General features: G+C 27.5%; 1 protein-coding gene across 1 annotated transcript; it reads right to left on the bottom strand.

Annotated features, from left to right (window-relative positions):
* Positions 1–9,138: 9,138 nt before the first annotated feature.
* Positions 9,139–21,393, bottom strand: LOC114130727 (proton-coupled amino acid transporter-like protein CG1139). Its single transcript, XM_027995767.2, has 8 exons — positions 20,635–21,393; positions 19,923–20,073; positions 17,051–17,286; positions 16,767–16,851; positions 15,461–15,790; positions 13,903–14,084; positions 10,898–11,121; positions 9,139–10,151 (listed from the first exon to the last, which is right to left on the bottom strand). Exons 1-8 carry the CDS (start codon positions 20,835–20,837, stop codon positions 9,805–9,807), a joined length of 1,758 nt encoding a protein of 585 aa, XP_027851568.1. The 5' UTR covers positions 20,838–21,393; the 3' UTR covers positions 9,139–9,804.
* Positions 21,394–21,646: the final 253 nt, after the last annotated feature.

Genomic DNA, 21,646 nt, shown 5'->3' with positions numbered 1-21,646 from the left:
AAAATAATATCATAATATAACGAGGAAGGAAACATGTTTTAGTGTTGGGGGTGGAATCGTCGTCACAGTCGGAGAATATTGTTTAGACAATGACTCGACATTTTCAATAGACCAGAGTATTTATGATGTATATAATATTATGGTGAGTAAACTATACTTCACAATATTATGTCAATCGACGATCGGTTATTCGGTTATAAGCGCGCGAAACAAAAATACACTTTTGGTCGCAGTGACTGAGAGCGTCATGCTAGACGACGAGAATATTATAATTACTTAAAAATACGTTCTTATTGAAACCAGTTTTGGACCATTGATTTTATTATCACCGTCAGCTAGAATTGTCGTTTTAGTCTTAATAGCAGCGCATGTGTTTTTTTACTCGATAAGTTAAATTTTATTGTTTATAATGTGGTATACATACCACTTGGTGATTAAAATATTTCAAATATTTACTTAATGAAAGATAATTATTTTCTTGTTATGTTTGTATTTTGAGTTATGTATGGCATTTAAAAAGTAAAAACTAAATGATGACCTACAATAATCGAAACACAAAAACCTGATTTTAGTGTGTGGACGATGCACGTGTACCTACAGATACAAACAACTAATAATATTATAGTGCAACGCCCTTCATCTCATTAAAAATAATAATAATAAATTAAAACATTTATAGGCGCTATATACACGTAAATAAAATAACATTTAATACTTTTATTTAATTATTTATTAATGTTATATAACAAACTAACAAGTTTATGATAAAATAGGTACATATATCAATAATTATATTACTATATAGTAATTGTATATTATTTGAACAATATTTGTTTCTTTGGGCTTATAATAATAATTGAACTTTTATCACCATTGCTTGTAGTTTGTACATCCTATTATGATTAACCAACTCTATTATTTATTAAAGGGGCGTCACCGTTTTCCGCCAAAATTGACCTTTGCGTTTACCGCCAAGTCCGTTTACCGACAGTACAAAAATATATATTTCCTTTTACCGCCACCTCAAATTTCAGTTTCTATATTTTGGTAACCTCTTGGTAATGATTTTTAAAATAATAAAAATAATTAGGTGATCAATTTTTAATTAAATATTAAAAAAACAAAGTGATTGTTTCACCGATGACTTTATGAGCGAGTGTCCGATCGACGAAAGACTACAAAAGTTTGCTGATTATTTTTTGGGCACTTACATTTTCAGAATTTATATAATCTAAAATAAGCAGCGTCGGTGAACAAAAAACACCGTGAATTCAAATTTTAAGATGACAAAAAAAAATCAGAATTTAATTGACCAGTATAAAAGGGGAGAAATATGCCGATATACATTTATTACATTTGTTTTTTGTAAAATCATATACCTATTTAATTAAAAATTGATTATCTAATTATTTTTGTTATTTTAAAAATCATTACCAAGGGGTTACTAAAATATAGAAACTGAAATTTGTGTTGGCGGTAAAGGAAATATATATTATTGTACTGGCGATAAACGGACTTGGCGGTAAACGGAAAGGTTGATTTTGGCGGAAAAGTAGATCACCCTATTAAAAAACCCAAACTAAAATAGCCATTCAAGGTATGGTATTTTGTATTTTGATTATAAAAGAGATCATATATGATTACTTGTTAAAAGTTTGAAATGTATAAACACGTTGTCTAAGAAGAATAGGTGAAGCGACATCAATATTGTCGTTTACCATGATTTATCATAGATAATATTATTTATTATTTATCATATTATCCATAAAATTAGTGTTTGATTAATATTTAAAAAATTAAAATAACTATTTTCAAGTGAATTTATGACAGATATGTAATATGTATAGTTAATATATATATTACAAAATCGAAACTTAAAATATTTTTTCATTTTCGTATTAACTTCTTGCATCAGGTAATCATTAAACACAATCGTGGTCGAATTAACTAAAAATTAAAATAAGCATTTCGTTTAGCGCTATTCGAATGGTTGGGTTTGTCTTTCATCATCGTCTTCAAATGTTATCAGAATACATTATATTTCACATTTGTATTTGAATTTTTATGAGAAGATGTTTAAACATTATTTAAACAAACACATATACATCTGTATCAAATTAAGTACATATTGTCATATTATTAATGTTTACAAGCATTTTAATCTATACATTTAAATATTTATTCATCCACAAAATATCGAATTTTCAATGTTTATTTTAAAACAGACGACAAAGAAAACAACTATGTATAAATACTGTACAAATATACAATCTAATGTAAATAAATTATTTTATTTAGTCAATAGTAACAGTTATACTGCGCAATAAATTAAATAGAATTCAATTTATATATTGTATATTATAATATAGTATACTAAAACCACCGTATTTTTTTCTTTATAGATAACATAAAAATGTTAAAAATAATGATCAACTATATTATATTAGCTAAAAATATCCTTCTACCAAATTAATGCCCTTAAAAATGACCCAATTTGTTTTTTACACGTAAAATCAATTTAATATTTTAATTTAAATTTAAAAGAAGTTGAATAATATTGAAAAAATTGAAAAGTTTCATCGGTGATGGTTTTTATCGGGAAACACATTTTCTGAAAGCTCTTTTTATATACTATATTCACATAAAAATATAAATTATATTATAATTGACTCTTAACAAAATTGTATAGCTAATATTTTAAATTTACTCAATTTTACATTTCTAATATTAAATCCCAAAAAAAATTTCTCAAAATCATAAAACAACAAAAAATCTAATCTTACAACATAAAATTTACGTTTAGCAGAATGAATGTTGTAATGTTAAAGTTAATTTATTGGCATATTATTGAACTTATACATAAAAACATAATTATACTCGTATGTTCATTTATAGTTTCTTTACAATGTTTAAATTTTAACTTCATATACATATTATATAAAATAAATTACAATCCAAAAATGTTCATACTTAAAATGAAAATATCATAAAAAGAAAAAAAAAGAAAGAATACTCACTCACTCACTCACATTGTTAAAATTATAGATCACGTAAATAAATACATTTCAATAACATATTAATTATTCAAATATTATAAAGTTAACATGAAATTTATAAACTCTATAACTAAAAACCAATTTCTTTAAATATTTTATTTTATTTACTTTCTGAATAATAAAAATACAATACTTAAATGTTAGAAATGAAATTGACAATTGTCTAGCAATTACAGGTACCTATATATGGTTTCTAAGTATTGTTTGATTTTTTTGAATTTGAATTTGAATGACTCAATTAATAAGCATTTATTTGATATAACTATAAATTCGGAAAAAAACAAATATCTCTTCAATATTAGTCTTAAAATGCATATTTATTTCTATGTTTTTAAACGCTTCACTTTTATGGAATAATAATATAATATAATATAATACAATATATATATATTATATAATATCAGTGACGTAACAAAAAAATTTGGACCCCTCGAAAAAATAAAAAATGGGCCCCTAAAATATTGTTATACCAAATATAACCCTATGACCAAAGGCTCCAAATTATACCGTGGGCCCCACCGCAAAGTGGGGTCTGCGGGCCCTCAGTTACGCTGCTGTATAATATATATTTTTGAACAGTATTATAAAACAATAACACTTCCTCTTTTGTTTAAATTCAAAATAAAAAACTGCAAACAGACATATAATTTTATATAATATCTATTCAAAGTAAATTTTTTTTACAATTTATTATTGATGTATATTTATTAAACTTATTAATTTGATAAAAAAAAAATTAATATTTTGATAAAATAATCATTAATCGTATCATTAGGTATTAATTAAATTAAAATAATACGAAACCGCAATTAAATTAAAGTAATTTTTTATAAGTATTTAGTAATGATGCGATAATTTAAGTTTTGGTTAAACTATTACTATACGATAGTAATACGTATAACTAGGCACTGTATTTTCTTTAAGTTTTATTTTTTGATTAACAACTAATACCAATATTTGTATTATTATTGCATCAGTCATTGACTTTTTATCGATTCCGCACATCCGGTTCAATATGTCTAATTAATCTGTTGAAACGAATTTTATGTTTTATATTTCTATTTATCATAAGATAAACCTACAAGTTCTGAAAACATTTTGCTTAACTTTATAATGATAAAAACCACTAACAAACACATTGTATACGTGTACAATGTTTGTGTTCATTCAATTTTAACGATAACCTTTTATAGCAGATGAATCGGATAAAAAAAATCCGTTATAGTTCGATCAATTACTTTTAAACCTAATAGGGTCTATATATTTATCGGTGAATAATTTTATTTTATTTAATATTAATATTTTCCGACATCGTAAAACATAGTACAACAACGAATTCAGCGAAACTCTCATCATTTAGGCCTTGTCCGATACAACGAAACATTATGATAACCATTTTTATTATTTTTCCAGGCATCAACTCTAACGCAAATACGTTTAGTAACGACATTTATTTGGAATATAATCACTCGTGTAATGGATTTTTACATGGTCAAATTTTATGATGCGTATTCTATGAAATACTTTTCTGAAAATATAGATCAGTGGTTCCGTGAACCTAATATAAGTGTTCCGATAAAATTTTAAAATCAGTGAAAAAAATTGTATTTAGTATTTCTATTTTCATTCTCTTAACATTTTGACTTTTAAAGCAAAACACAATGTTATAAGTAAGACGTTTTACTAATATATTTGCGAATTGTTTAATGCTATACATTTATTGTTCAATATATTAAACAATTAAAAATTAATATAATTACTGTTTTATTTTACGGCTGTGTTCCGCGAAAACCTCATAAAATGTTAAGTGTTCCGTCATTCGAAAAAAGTTAAGAACCACTGGTATAGATATTAATATACACTAAAATGACTTGATATATTTAATAACGATAATTAATTTTAGTATTCAAGATGAATTTTGAAACCAAAGTTATAGTTTTTGTCAAATATAATTTAAATATGTAAATATTAAACAAATATATTTGCAGTGGGTACAGACAACTTTGGACTCCAATATTGAACTAAAATCAATTTAAGTTTCATAATATTAAAAATAATGAAAGATTGATTCAAATTGTTACTCTCTAGTAGTTATAGTATTATATTTAAATATTATTTTTTTATACCGTATTACCCGTAGCACTGACAAAATAAATATATTAACCTACAATAGTTAGGTACCATATTTATTTTAGCTTTTTATTTAAAATATCTATCTAATTATTTGATTTTAGTTTTTATGTCCTATTCAGTTGTAAAATCTATAAAAAAATATTTTTACTAAAATAATAGATAACTTGAGTCTTTGTAAAAAAAAAATCATTCATATTCAATTTTGAATACTTATTTATTAAACATTTTTACTATTTGTATTCAAGTACCTACCTATATTATTATATTACATAATGACTTTTTACTAACATACTAGCACTACCTATATAATATTGCGTAGAAGTAGTAACAAATATACGACAGTGATGAATAATATACGTCAATAAAATAAATAAATATAATTATAAAATATTTATTCATATAAAGAATTGTCAACCGACGTCCAGCATTGGTAGTATTGACTAATATTGGTAGTATACAGGGGGGTTGGGGGCTCAACCCCCCAGAAAATTAATAGTTATGTAGTTTATTTATATCATCATTCATCGATAAACATTGATTATTGTAAAATTTTTTATGAACCCCGAAAATTTTTTTTTTATACGTGCCTGATTGGTATCTACATGTCAATATTATAGTTCTGTCTCAATGATTAATGCTTACATAAGATTAGAAGAGTCTTCTATCTCTGAATCCTTTGAGAGTGTGAAAGGATAATTTATCGGTTTGAGGTTTATACAAGTACAAAAATGATTTTCTAGAGTTTTTCAAAAATAATTAATTTAGATAGGTATATAGTATCACCAAATACTATTGTAATTTAATACTTAAAAACAAGACATTGTTTCGAAAATGTTTATAAAATATCTTAAAAGTATTACTCCAATCACATCTTACTTATAGATGTAAGTATTTAATATTAAATCTTTAGAATGAACTTAAAGAGGATAATATATTCTGCTTCGTGCATAATCGGGGTACACTTCATCAATGTATTTATAAATAATACATTTTAAGTTTGGTATTAAATTGAATATTATCTAAAGGTAATAATAAACCAACATTTTGAATTTTCAGCCAAACATTTTGAACGGAATATACAAATTGTAACGTATGTTTTATTTTTAATTTCTGATATAGTAGGTTACGATTATCGAAATTGTAATTGTAATTGAGATCATTGCAATTGTTATGTAAAACTGTAATAAATCAGAAGATCAAAAAGGTTAACAAATGAAACATTAAAATTATACTTAAAGTTTATCTAAAAACCGTCATTTTATAACTGACATTTGATTACCTAATTTAGATTATTTACATTTTATCTAACGTTTTCGATAAGAAGAAATATAGGTTTTTGGTTAATTACATAATAATTTTTTTTAAAATCAGGTGATAAATCAGTAATCACTAATCAGTATAAAACAACAACTGCGATATCATGAATTTGTGAAACATATAATTTTCATCCTCACAATACTATAACTTTTATTTTAGTTATTTATACTTTTATTTAACCAACATTTTCGATCTTCTACTATTTAGTATTTATTTTGTTTATTCATTCATTCTCTTTAAAAATAAGGTTGACTCTTGATTATATTTTGTATCAATATTTTTATTATATTGTAGAATTGAGTTTATACAAGTAATTCAATTATTTTATTGTACTCCCTTTATTTGCCTCTTTCTTTTATAGTTTTCCGAATCCATGCCTAGTGTTTACGTTAATAATAATGAATTTCTGTGACAACCTTTGAACCACGAGAGATGACGTTTATTTATGATATTTTCCGAAATATTATTTAATATAAAGACAATCTTGTAGAGATGACTGTCATCTGTAATCTTTACTTTCATAAATATCAAATATATTGAAGTTCCGCATATACTAGTATGTATTATATATAAACAAACTGGGTTTACCAATATTTCATATTACATCAATGCATTCTAATATCATTATGCAAAAAGAGAAACAGAAATTAGTGAGAATATTTTGCCTAACCTCACAAAATCGGGCAATACATTTTTTTATTAATAAATTTATAATTTCATAATAAGATATTCGTTCAAGTTATTTTCAATTAAATTACTATCTGTTATTTTTTTCACATACGTTTAAGATTCATGTCAGATTCTATTTTCAATAATTCTATTATATTTTAACTTTATAATTATATAACGATAGTCTATACGATTTGTTTTAAATTTAATTAAAAAGCTTTACAATTTGTTTATTTATGTTAAATAACAGTACTAAACTTACATCTAAATAAAAAACAAAATATTATTTGAACTTAACCTAGTTCTAATTTATCTATCTGAAAATGTTTTAATTTTTTTCGCTATTTAGTGAATCAGCATTAGGTGCCTATTAATATATAATTATTAATTTTAATTTAGAAAGTCCCATCGACTCTAACCTATAACTGTAAATAACTTTTGTGAATTATCATTATTAGATGTCTAAATTAATAAGTATATTTATTTATTTTATGAAATAAATTAAACATAAATGAGTTATTATTAAATTTTATGTTATTTTATGTTATTATATAATTATTAGTTTAATTTACATTATTTTTGGACAAAAAACTTAAGTTTAACTTTAGTTTTTTAAATCAATCTTTTTTTTAATATTAATTTAATGTTTTGCATTTCGATGTAAAATTATACTGTATAGTATTTTCAATACCTAATTATATTAAATTTCGTATTCAAACCTACAAAAATTATCGTGACAAACATTAATTTTAATGAATAGTTTTTATCTTTTATTAAATGACGATGTCAAAAATTATTTATACTACTATCGAATGTTTGAAACTCACTGTTTGGTAACCCCTAAGAATATTCGTGTATTACAATCTTATAACATAGGCAATAGGTAAAACCTATGCTTATTATTGAAAAAATATGCAGTTTTTGTCTTTCTTATAGTAAGATTTTAACTAAGTGTTTTATTAAATAACTGTTATATGTTAATGATTAAACCAGTTGAATGAGAAATTAAAAAAAAAAAAAACATTCAGTTCCATTTAATATTTATTTATTTTTTATTAGCTATGAATTATCATTTTCTTCAGAAAGGTGATATAGTGTTCTCTATGACTTACATTTCCGCCAGGGCTTTCATGGTTTCTTGTGAACTTATACACCATAAATTCTTCTTAAAAATAATCAAATTATTAATATAAACTATGAACAATAAAGATTAGATTCTTAGTATCAGTGTTTTTATGAAATTATGAATTTAATTTCTGTTTACCAGATGACATTTTATTCAAGAATCTTTACCAAACTAGGTTTACGATAATAAAATTAATTGAATATAATATTATAATTATTGTGTAGAATATACGTTTGGTAATAAGTAATAACTAATAACATATATATAATATATATATATATATATATAGTTGTTTAATTCTAAAACCCATAATAAAATATACTTTATGTATTTACTACAAACTATCAACTAACGACCAGTGGGCACAAATTAAAATATTTGAAAGTCGTGTCTTCAGGTTTTGGTTTCATAGATAATAAAATATCACTACAAAAATATTAATGAAACTTTTTACTATTCTGTACATTATAATGTACTCTGTATTTTAAAAATATTTAGATTAATTATAAAATATTTATGGCAAGAATCTATACAAATCATTTACACCGGTTTGCTGTACGCCAGTATTTTCTTTTAAGTCAACAGCAACTAGTAATTATTTGGAGTACTTGAGGTAGTTAAGTTCAATACATGTATAAAAGTGCGAGTTTCCCGATTAATTCAGTTTAGTAATTCATTTATTCAAATACTGATTTTTATTAATTTTTATGAGCTCGGTGTTTATTTTATTATAGAAGATATTTACAAAAATTGTATCTATAAACAACGACACACAAGTGACACAAGAGACCATAAAGAGTTTTTTCCCGTCTCCATTTAAATCATAGGTATACAATATTGGAATATAAGACATACACAGTCAATCATTTATTTATAAAATAACATTGTTATGTCCACAGATGTATATATTTAGACTAGTATTCGACAGAGCCAGATTTAGGGGAGGGCTGAGTGGGCTTCAGTCCAGGGGCCCCCACAATTTCGGGGACTTACAATTGTACGATATTATTTTAATGGGTAAAAAAATATATTGATTTATTTATGTATAAGGGACCACCACAATGCATTTAGTCCTTGGGCCACTACATATCTAAATCTGCCCCTGGTATTAGATAGTATTTCTCCTGTTATCGACGAAACACGCAAACAGGAAATTTCGATAAATTTCAATATTATTATCATTTATCAGTGTTAAGTCGGAGTATTCCATATTGATAGTAATAATTGTAAACGATATACGGAATATCTGTTTCGAATTTATAGCTGAGAACATTTGAGTTACCATTGCGTCTTTTAATCTTTCGAGTCAATTATACAATATAATATGGCATCGTGTTTCAATCATTTTATTCTATTAGTAACTGTATGTTTATATATCTGTGGTTATATCACTCATTTAACGTTATCTCGTTTATAATATTAGACGTATATTTATACACACACACACAAAAAAAATATATATAAAATATAACATTAAACCACCCATGGAACATGATGCTTCCATCACACGGCAGGCGGAGGCGTACCGTCTCCAGTAGCCCTGGCTACGATGTCACGGATGTTGTAAAATGCGCCTCCGACCAACGCTAACGTTGCGAACAGAAGTAGTATAGCATTTTTCACGTGTCGCACTATCCGGCGCCACATGTTGCCGCGGACCCACGACTCATGGTTGGTCTTAGGAGTCGTCCCGTCACAAGAGTCCTGTTCCTGGCCGTCACCGTCTTCGTCGTACCAAAACCAAACGGTTTCCATGGCCACGGGTATGATCAGACCCAGCAACGAGAACCCCACGGAGCCCACGAGCGATACGAGCGGCCCAATGTCTGGCACAATCACGGCCACGATTACTGTAATAATATTCGGAGAGAAACATGTGTTTTAAAAAAATTAATAACTTATCTTTCAGTAGAGTCTGTTATTGGATAGGTAGTCTTACTTTTTATAACTTTTCTCGATAATATTAGGTATACTCGCGCTCGATTATACAATATAATGTATGTTGTCTTAACATTCTTAATATATATATTATATATTTATATTTGTAAACCTTTGTTATAGGTACTCCCATTAAATTAATTTATCATCTTTTAGTATGGAATATGGATTACTAACAATCGATTTTAAAACTGAGTTTTAACCAACTTAAATACCTAACTGTTTTTAAATAAAAAATGCTTTGACTACAAATTTAACATTTTTCAATATTAACTTAACGAGTTAAAAAAAAATGTGCTTTTTTAGCAACACTTGATATTGCTTCATCGAAAATGTTCAACATTGGCTGTGGGCTACAGTTTCTTACAGTTTCGTAGTATTATATTTCCAAGTGTACATTTCAAAGATAATATTACGCAAGATTAAAAACCTATATTCTGTGTCGTGTATCCGTAAATTAAAATTATAATTTTTCAATCTATCGCGTACGTTTGCATGTGATTTCAAAAATCTAATTACGGGTTTTTCCTACAAAATATAAGTTAAAAGACAATTTACAATTTGTTCAGTTCCGGTCAACTTTGTAAGACGAATTTCTTTTTGTCCATTGTGGTTATTATATTATTATATATACTTCGTATTTAATATTTATGCTTACTTGTGCCGAATATTAGAATTAACCGCATGCAGTAGTAGTACGCCGTTAACCTTGGTGAAGATTCATCGTCTTCCGATACATCTCCGCAGTCAGAAACTCCATCCTTAGACCTAATGAGCCTTTTGCGCAATCCTTGCCACGCTAAGTCCGTGGTGACAGTCAGCTGTAGACCATACGTCAACAGGATACCCACGGCAACCATGATTTTGATAACTTCCGATAGACTAATATTGAAATAATAATAGTATATTTTAAATCGTTATCATTAATTGGTATACTTAATAACACACTCAAACATAATTGCATATAGATATTATGATGAGTAGCTAATATACAATAACATCCGATTATGGATTAAATAGGTTTTTAAGGTTTTTACCCCAACCAAGTTACGCACCATATAATATTATGTATATACTTATAAATACATATTATTATATTCTTTTTAAGAATGATAAGTGTTTTGTTATTTTGTATATTATGTTCAAGACAATATCGTTTCTTTTATTTTTCGCTTTAGGCGTCTTATACCTAAATTATTTAGTATTTTTTTCATATTTAATTTTTTTAATGTGTTAAGCGTTCATAACATGTACGTATCCACTTAATTTTTGTTAGTACATTGTTTGAACTACCAGCACTAAAACTCATTGAAACAAATTAATTCTAATAATAGTGAAGCCGTTGAAATCATATTAGTTGATTGAAAACAAAATCAATTGTTTTCATGCGTGATGGATAACAATACAACATATTAAAATAATTAGAGCATTGAGCATGTTTGATGCATTGGTAAATGTATTTAAAGTAGCTTTAATTTAAATTATATAACGATCTCAAATGATAATATTATTTATTAGTGATTGTGTTGAATAGTTTTTATAACGGACGTCAGAAAAGGTGCCATAAATCAAATAAATAGTTGGCGAGGGGACATGAGTGCACGGTGGTTCTGATGAAGAATCTAATATAGGTACCTACCTACACAATGGAAATATTGAAAACCAAAATCGAAATTATGTAAATCATATTCAACTGAGTTCAAGGACCACGGGTTTTTAGTACCTACTTATATTAACATTACGGTTAGGTCGCGGAGACAGTATTTTAGAATATTGTCGTTTTATCGTCAAAGACAGTAAAAACATAGAATTTTTATAATAAGTAAATAATTTTATAGAAAGAATCAAAAACGTAAAAACTATAGTCGACTACTTATGTTAACAAGGATAAACGGACAGCCTAGGTATATTATAAAATCAATAAATTGTACCACTAAATATTCAATGAAACTAATTATGCTTTCTTTTCGCTGCATAATAATATACAAAGTGGTTCATATTATACTGGTTAAATTAAATTCTCAAGTCAAATTTTTTGTTTCGAAAATAAGCTTAAATAGTTGTTATAAGCTTATTGAATATAAAAAAATATTATTAGAGAAAAAGGGTTTAAGAGTTATTTAAGAAGGATTTCATAGTTAAAATTATAGTCTTTATAGATACTAATTAAAAACTAATTTATCATATTAATTAGTAATTATAAATAAATAATATTGGGGAAACATTAGTCGACCGTAAAAAGACATTAATTACCATGTACCACCCAATCTAACCATGATTTATATTCATATAATACTTAATACTTATTAGTAATTAATACGATTTTCATGGATTGTGGCCGTTTCAATTTATATTTATTATGAAGATATCTTCCTATATTATATATTTTTATAATTTTTTATTTTCCACTCATTACTCTAATGCTACAACGTTATTTAGTATTTACTACTTAGTACCTACTTATTGTATTTGGCTAGTTTACTAATTATCACTTAAAGTATTTAGAATAATTTAATAGTTATATAGTTTAAAAATTTACTCGAAATATTATTATATGTACCTTTTATCTATTTATGTAAATAAATTTAAGAAAATATAATGTGATCAAAATATAAAAGTTCGTTATACTCAAAATATTTAATCTTTTATAAGTAATAAATATAGAAGTTTTCTTAATAATGTTTATTAATGTATGTTTAAATAATTCATTTTTTACACGACCTTTTAGTCTGAAATGAGCAGTTACCTATATTGTAAATGCTACAGGTTTTAGAAAACATACATAATATCTGTTATATCTAAATTCATTAAGCAAGTATTTATATTAATTTCTGTTCAGATGATTAACAATTATTTTAATACTGAGTGTATGAATATTTTTTATCAATTAACTCAATTTATTAACTTACTGATTTCATTTAAGTTGATTTGCTAACTTAATTGGAAAATTCGGTCAATTTAGGAAATTTAACTGTGTTAAAAAATTGCATTAGTTTGCCAAACTTTCCTTTTTTATACTAGAATTAATCTTTATTTTTACCATTTATTAGCATTAGAGCTTTCTAAGAAATATCAATGTAATTATATAAGTATGAATAATTGCACTATAAAACAATTAATAAATACAAAAAATAAAAATAATAATACTATTATTTGAAAAAGTAGTAAAAAAATTGGTTTTCCTATACATTAATTAGCCTAACGTTATTTAATTAAAACAATTTACCTACAAACATTGATTGAAAAAAATAAGTATAGCCATATATAAACAGAGCACTCTGTATAATCTACCTAACCTATTCTAACTGCGTAGATACTAAAGTCCACGAACTGAAAGCAACAGGTAGCCCATACGTGGAGAATATTATACGACAGTATTTTAACATTCTTGTAATGAGCAGGCAACCGCACGGGAGAACGATTGAGTGTATAGTTTTGGAAAGTAATAATTTTTTTTTTTTTAATCTAAACTTTGTAGAGAAACTCATTTTCTACCGGACCATAATATTATTGTTTTTATTATTATTTATTTATTTATTTTTTGTATATATGTCTTAGATCTACAATTTTAATTATTTTTTTTTATTTCTCTTGAATAGCATATACGATCATAATATATACGTATAATGTGCCTAAAACCGTAAAACGCATATAAGTACTAACCGGTTATCTTCGGGCAGGTTGAGCGATATGCTACCCAAGCACCGGTCGCCGTACCGCATGTAGCCGAACAGCCCCAGTGCGCTGTTCATCGTGACTATGACTATTATGGACCGATGCAGCGTGTACGAGGGCGGTCCGACAAGTTCCAGTGGCTTGCTCATTGCATTCTCGATGTGCAGCAGCTTTTATAGTATTTGTTAGGACCGGACGATGACACGGGCGAACCGGCACATGTAACGAAACACAACAGGTTATGCCATATATATTATTATATAATATGCTTGATAAACGTATAATTTTTAACATTACACGATTTAATATGATATTCCATAGGTACTATTAAAAAGGCGGACAAGTTAATAGTTTTTTTTTCAACTCAGTTAAAAATAAAAGTGAATAGGTATGTTTACCATTAAGAAAAAGTTTAAAGTTAATAAACGTTTTTTCAAAGTTTTTATCAAGTTATGACACGTTAGCCTACATAGTTTTCAATTTCTTATCCAGGATAAAAAACAAGTCACATCGTTTGGTGGGTAAATGATAAAAACGTGATAATTATAAGCTTATAACAATATTATGAGTGTTTCTTGATATGTTTTCACCTTAATAAAATGTCACCAAGTAATTAAGTACCGGGGGGGGATCTAGAGTTCAGCTCCTTTAGTGTCCTAACTGTTATAACCAAAAATTATGTACTTTTTGTACACGTACCCAAATTAATTTTATTATGAACGGAAAAATCGATACACGTATGGTATAAGTAGGTACTATATTTTATGGTCGTACTTCATCACATTTATGGCCCAGTTAAAAAAGTAGGTATTTAAATAAAGATTAAATACTATACTATATATTACCTATTACTAAAGTTAGAGTTATCGTTAAGACTTTTATGTAGACAAAACTTTATTACTTAATTTGCCTATTTCACAAGAAAAATAATTTAATACTTATTGAATATTATCATTTAATATTGTAACGTCATCGTGATATTCTATACTGATTCATTATACTAATACGTGATAATTAATTATACTAATACGTGATAATTAATCCTCGAGAAATATATTATAGGGTCGTAAAACATATTTTTCAAATATTGAAGTTCGATATTAAACAAAATTAGTTGTATGACGATGACGTCAATAGCTATAAAATTAAATTTAGAATTTTTATGAAGGAACTTTTTATATTGAATAATGTATATAATTTGTATGGTTAAGTTAGGTTAGGTTATGAATGTAATATATTTTCATATTTGATCAAATACTATAGAATTATTTAGTCTATATTCAGTCTATGAACATAGGTAGGTACTATGTTACTTTAAAAAGTATGTAGGTACCTATATTGTTTAACATAGTGTAGATTTTCAAACAATGATTACCTATGACCAATAGACATTTTTGTTTTTCTTATACCTCTTCTCGAATAAAATTTATTAAAAAATATTAAGTTAAAAATTAGTTTTATAACCTAACCTAACGTTCGTGTAATATATTATATTGTAACAAAATAAATTATATATACGATATAATATATTAACTATGACTGTTACCATTCCAACGCCTTCCAACGAGCACAGTGCACTGCCGGTGAACAACGACCACTGGGTGGCCGGCCAAACCACAAGTTTGGCTTTTTCTTCGGGGGCTAATGGGTTTTGTCCGTCATCACCAAATGTAATGAAGTAGAACACGGCTACGGTCCCAGCAAGCAGGCACGCATTTGCGGCAATAGAGAACGGGACCAAATATTTGATCAATCGGACCATACCCACTGGTATGATTAGTACTGCGGTTATGATCGGATACCAACGGATAGACAGTCCGTTCATCAAATAGCCCCACGAGTCTTTATCCGCATTGGCGGTGTATTGGTCGACGAGCTGAAACGAGACCGAGCACAAGGTGCCACCGATTAAATTGTGTTATAATTATAATGCCATATTTCACTTTATTATACTTATATTTAAATACAGTATGTTAATTAATTGAAAAGTAAGTAACCCTGTAACAACTGTAAACCCGAATGATTATTTTAGTACACAATTTTTTAATGTAACCAACGACCTCCCATTTATTAAAATATTTACAAATAAATTCCTAAGTCAAAATCCGATCAAAACTTTTATTTTTTTATTTTTGAAAATTCGAAAATAAGTATCCATTTTATAATTTCTTATTCGTAATAATTTTTTTTTAAATTATTGCCAATTTTGAATTAACGAAAGCAAATTATAATTTCAAAAATTTATTCTCACATTTTTATTAGTACTTTTGTACTAAAAAAGTATCTATAATTCAACAAATAAAAAATTACAAAATAACACAACATACAAAATACAAACAAAAATATTTTTTTTTTAAAAATAGTGACATACACTATTTTTGAACTTAACTATTCTGTATTTCTGTACGATCAAAAATGACTAGAGAAAACATAGGGGCTATGCACTAAATAGCACCACTGTTGATATTTTATAAATGTATTTAAGGTTTTTTTTAACAGTCCATAAGTCATGACTCGTGTTAATTTTAACTGCTTTAAAATTTCATTATTATAGTCTAATCAAATAAAATCTTAGGTGTCTGAGAAAAATTTCATACTTACTTATTATTTTTCCATTAATAACACAATTAAATATTTATTATAGTTACTCCAATTAGATTGTTGATGTGTTATCTATATTTTTAACTTATCATAATTTTTAAATAGTTTATAGATGATAAAATAGAAGCTATTGTAGTTATACATTATATTAAAATATAGGCACTAAAATATTTGCACTTTTCTTTGAATTAAGGTTCCTAATTTTTCTATTAATTAACATACTGTTTACATCCCATAATTTTGGCACCTACCTGCTTACACGTATTGGCCACTATGCACACGTATATAATGTTCACCCCATAATAGGTGGCCACTAGCGAGGTACTAGTAAAGTTTCTATTTTCAAAGGTGACATTGTTTTGGTAGCGGCGGGATTGGAATCGACGAAATACAAACAAAAATATTTGACTATTAGTATAATATAAGTATATTTATCAAAATATAATATTTTGATATCTTTTATTAATAAGTTCTTATTACACCACTGGACGATAGTGCAGATGGGGTTTTATTTTTTATCGGACAATACACATACCTGGCAAATGACGAGAGCCTAGCGAATCGGGCACGGGCGCGATACTTAAACACGGCAGCTACAGTATCCGGATAGTCCATTGGAGGTAGAACCATCTCTTTGCTGTACTGCTTGATTGGTGGTGGTTTTTTATCGTCGTTTTCATCGTCTCCCTTGGCTATGGCGTTATTACCGTTTTGTTCAGCCAAGATGATGTCGACGTATTTACCGGACCGCAGTATCTGAGAACACTTGACCTAAACCATAAACACACATAAAACTTTAAATATACTTTTATTTGTGTCACGTATTAAAATAAATACTTATATTACCTAAAATTAAAATTGTGAAAGTAATTTTTCACAAAATATTATCATTTTTAAAATGTCGAAACGAAAAAATAATTTCATAGAAATTATTAGTCAAGTTGTAGGTATGGATGATTAACAAATAGTTAAATAATGTTATCATGAGTGACTTATTGTAAATAAATCCGGAAAACTCGCTATATCTATGCTGTATAAATATACAATATAGTAGATGTTCAAAATGCATAGAAGTTGGATATTTTAATAAAAAATAGCAAACTTAGTTATTTAGTTGTAATTAAAATAAAAATATTCGTAGAGATGACATATTTCACGAATACGTATATTATTATAAGCTCTAGACAAGAACATTTTCTAAATATTTATAACAAGAACCTATTCACACTTTTTTACTTTATGTCGGTATGGTGGTGTTGGTTTATATAATTTAATAAAATCTAAGTAGTAATATAATAATAATAATTATTATATATTTATATAAAATACACAATAAGTGATGTATTACTTTTTTTTTGCAAAAATAATTTAACCTATTGTCTTATAAGCAGAAATATTAATAGATACATTTATTATAAAATATCTTTAGAAGTTTAGGCTGACGGACTTTGCTCATTTGTTCGTATTCAATGCTTCATTTTTGAATTCAAATCCAACTTATCCATTAAAGTGTCTAACTTAATGATGAGGTATTTATTTTGGTGTGGCAGTTTTAATTACACATTCCAAACTAATGTAAAAATATTTAACATAAATCTAATTTCTTAAAAATTTGTTTTTAATTTTACAATTTGGTCATTAACAAAATACCTAAAGATGATCAATAATTATCAGTCAAAATACCAAGTTAATGAGTTAATAATTTGCTCCGATTGCAAGTATGTTTTGGTGTAGATGGTATAATAAAAAACTAAAATTAGAACAAAAATTGAACATCTATATCAATATTTGAAAATATTTGTGTTTTTTACACATTTTTAAACTTGAAACACTGTTGAAAAAAATCTGTTTTTTAACTAATATAAAAACATTGTATTAAGGATTTTAAGAAAGATAAAAGAAAAAAAGTACTTTTTAAAATATTTACAAAAATATTACTCATAAAGTCATAACTTAGTGATTTCCGATTTATATTAAAATAAAATGTTTATTTATACTATAAAAACATGAAAATACAAGGTTCTTCATGAGTTATTATAAATTAACTCTTTAATATACTAAATAATAGACAATCTTCGTTCAAAATCGTTTTTTTTTTATATAGTATGATTAGTTTATTTGTCATTCAATTCAAACTTAAACATCCACGTTGTCAGTGACCTACTCAATATTACAATATAATATAATGTTTATAACCTATAATCTATTAGATTAGTGCTAGTTTTCTAATATTTCTTTTTTTGAATATGTATTTAACGTTTAACGAAATAAAAGTGCAGTTGTCTTTCTTTATCATAACTTGTAGTCGTTTACTGTTTTTGCTAAATGTTTTAATCATAATTTCAGGAATCTGATCCAATCGAGAGCTAATAACCTGTAGATTAAATTAATGCGCAAAGCCAGCTACTCACCCTGTCACCACTATAAACCTTGATTATCTTAACATTCACAGTATGTTTCACATACTATCTTTTTAAGCGGCCAATGTCTTGGTTCTTATTAAGGAAAAATTACTAAAATAATTAGGTAAACGATACTAAGTAATGGATTGTAAATAATTATTTGGACACGTTTGTCACACACAACACACTATATCCCTAACTCATAGTAAAATCGCCTATATAAACCTCTTAAATTAAATATAAGCACTTCAAAGACTTTTGAACCATTAATACGATTAAATATATCACTTACTATATGTTTTTAAAAAGGATTAATTCAACAAATAACAATACAAAAGAATTATCTGTGTGACTGTGTTACCTATGTATAGTTTTTGAAAAATAATTTTTTCAGTCTCAATAATATTTAATACTTAACTATTTTTATTTCTATAATAGGTACTATATAGTAGTTTAATAATTAATAAACATGAAATTGAAAAGATGAGATTTAAGATACAAAGAAAACTTTATTTGTACTTTAAATTTGTTTTCATAGTAAATTTCGTTTAGTTTCGTTTTGCCCAGTTCCATCACTAACTATGTTTATAGATCGACAGAACCTTATACAATACTAGCTATCTAGATTTCTATTCCTTATAGATAAATTTTCCTACTAGGGTTTGAGAACTTGTGCAAGAGGTTTTCAATAAAAAGACATGGTTGGTTTATATATTTATAATAATTATTATTTATATTGACTCAGTCAAAAATTGTAGATTGTGCATATTTTTATGGTGGTCAATTATACGAATATAATGTATCAATGTATTTATCATGTATAATATTTTTGTACAGAATTTAGCAAATATTATACACATAGTTGGATGTATTATGGGTTAGGTGCATGTTTTTTAAAACCTGCGTGTGACAAAGGTTTCCATAAGCATAAAAACGAGCTTTTATATCTATTCAAACTTAAATCTAGCTTATGTTTATCACAGTACGTCCCGCACGTATACTCACTATGCACGACATCATGTTCAACACGGAAATGCCAAGTATCGCGGTGCCCACGACGCCCATCACCATGCCAATGTTGTGAAAGGCCTCAGGCATGGCCAAGAATCCTCCACCGACAGTAGCCTTTACCATATGCATCAGTGCTTCGTTGTTCCTGTGTGACAATTTTGGTGCGTTCGTTAAATACAGAGAGAGAAAAACGCGACAATATTAGATTTCTCAATTTCTGTACTACAAATATTTGGTATTATCACATTTTCATTTTCATTTCCATATCTTATCCCGCGCGACACTGAACAGAAACCAATGCGATGGTCTTTGTACCGTAGTTTTTGGAGCGAAATCTCTGCTTGTCACCGTTTTCCTTTCAGTGTGCGCGGAGTACTTTGCCCGGTCGCCCTCAGATACGCAAATGTTTTAATAAAAGGCTGTTATACTCGCATGTGTTGACTTCGCCTTACCAAGGCGTAACACAGAAAATTTTGAGTTCCGAACAATCCGTTTTACTCTGTAATTTTTGATATCTACAGAATTAACCTATTAGGTATGAAATTCAAAGGAAAAAATTCACAAAGACCCGCATGCATTTTTTGATATTTTAATTGGTATTGAAACAATTCATGAGTGTTTTAAAACCGTAAATCTACTAATGTTCTCCTAACACGCAATGAGGATAGCATAATAATAATAATAATAATAATAATAATAGACTCACGATATCTTGTGCTTTTCGGAGTCGGGAATGCCGGCAGCTGCGGCCGACACCACCGACGAGGCGTTAGACATGAGACGTGAGTGACGGCGTCGGCGACGTCTCATCTCCGATGCCGTCGGCGACCCAACGACCATTGGCACTTCGGTGCCCCTAATGACGACCACGGGCTTGGGGCTCGCGGTCTGTGACTGTACCTCAACCATGGCTCAACGGTTTTAACGTCGTCACGATTTGCAGTGTACGTATGCTCCCGCCAATTCGACGAGACTCAGGTCACGGACCTCTGGGTGCGTATAAAATAATAATTAACTACCGCTGCAGGTAGTGCAAGCAGTGATACTGACGAAATGAAACGCCCGCCCGTCGCGTTGACAGTGGTCTACGCAATACTCGCGATCGACAACGGAAATGTCTCGAAAATGTCGCGACAACTTTATTGTACTGCGATACCTAATATTATATTATATATCGTTACTTACTCCGTTGGTACAATTATACGGTTACCGGCAAGTACTAACAATGTGTTCTATACATGATATTATATGTACACACCGTATGGACGCCACGAGAAAACGATACCATCGATAAATATTATTTCGATGAAAATAAATAAATAATTATAATAATAATTTGATCGAGAAGAAACGGTGATGGCGAATCGAGTGCGATGTGAAAACAGTCGTCACGATGAGACAGTGCGCGTATAATTGCTGTTCCGACGGTTATCGCCAAAAATCCAACAGGTTTATTACACCGGAGGTTTTATTACAAAATAATATAGTGATATGAGGAGCATTTTTTTTTATTTGTTTGTATGTTTGTTTGTTTGTTTATCGCGGTGAAAGGATTTAGGGCGACGTTGTCGGTAAAGTTAAGAGCCGAAAGATTAGAAAAAAACCGATGAATCGATCGTAATATCCTAGATTTATTAGAGGCTTAACAGTTAATCGTTTTATCTCAGAGATTAATAACAACAATAATATAATATCAAACGTAGCCACTGTTAACCACT

The sequence above is a fragment of the Aphis gossypii genome, chromosome X, assembly GCF_020184175.1.
Source record: "Aphis gossypii isolate Hap1 chromosome X, ASM2018417v2, whole genome shotgun sequence".
Taxonomy (NCBI): Eukaryota; Metazoa; Arthropoda; class Insecta; order Hemiptera; family Aphididae; genus Aphis; species Aphis gossypii.
The sequence above is the reverse complement of the archived record's forward strand: the minus strand, read 5'-3'. Positions and strand labels throughout refer to the sequence as shown.

Bases quoted from the DNA above. Each gene is read 5' to 3' on its own strand.
- LOC114130727 (XM_027995767.2), bottom strand. From the start codon at position 20,837: ATGGTTGAGGTACAGTCACAGACCGCGAGCCCCAAGCCCGTGGTCGTC. The intron at 14,085-15,460 runs GTAACAGTCATA...ATACTATAAAAG, and splicing joins CGTTGGAAGGCGTTGGAATG to CTGCTGCACATCGAGAATGC. The intron at 11,122-13,902 runs GTTAGTACTTAT...TTTCAATATTAG, and splicing joins AACCTGCCCGAAGATAACCG to TCTATCGGAAGTTATCAAAA.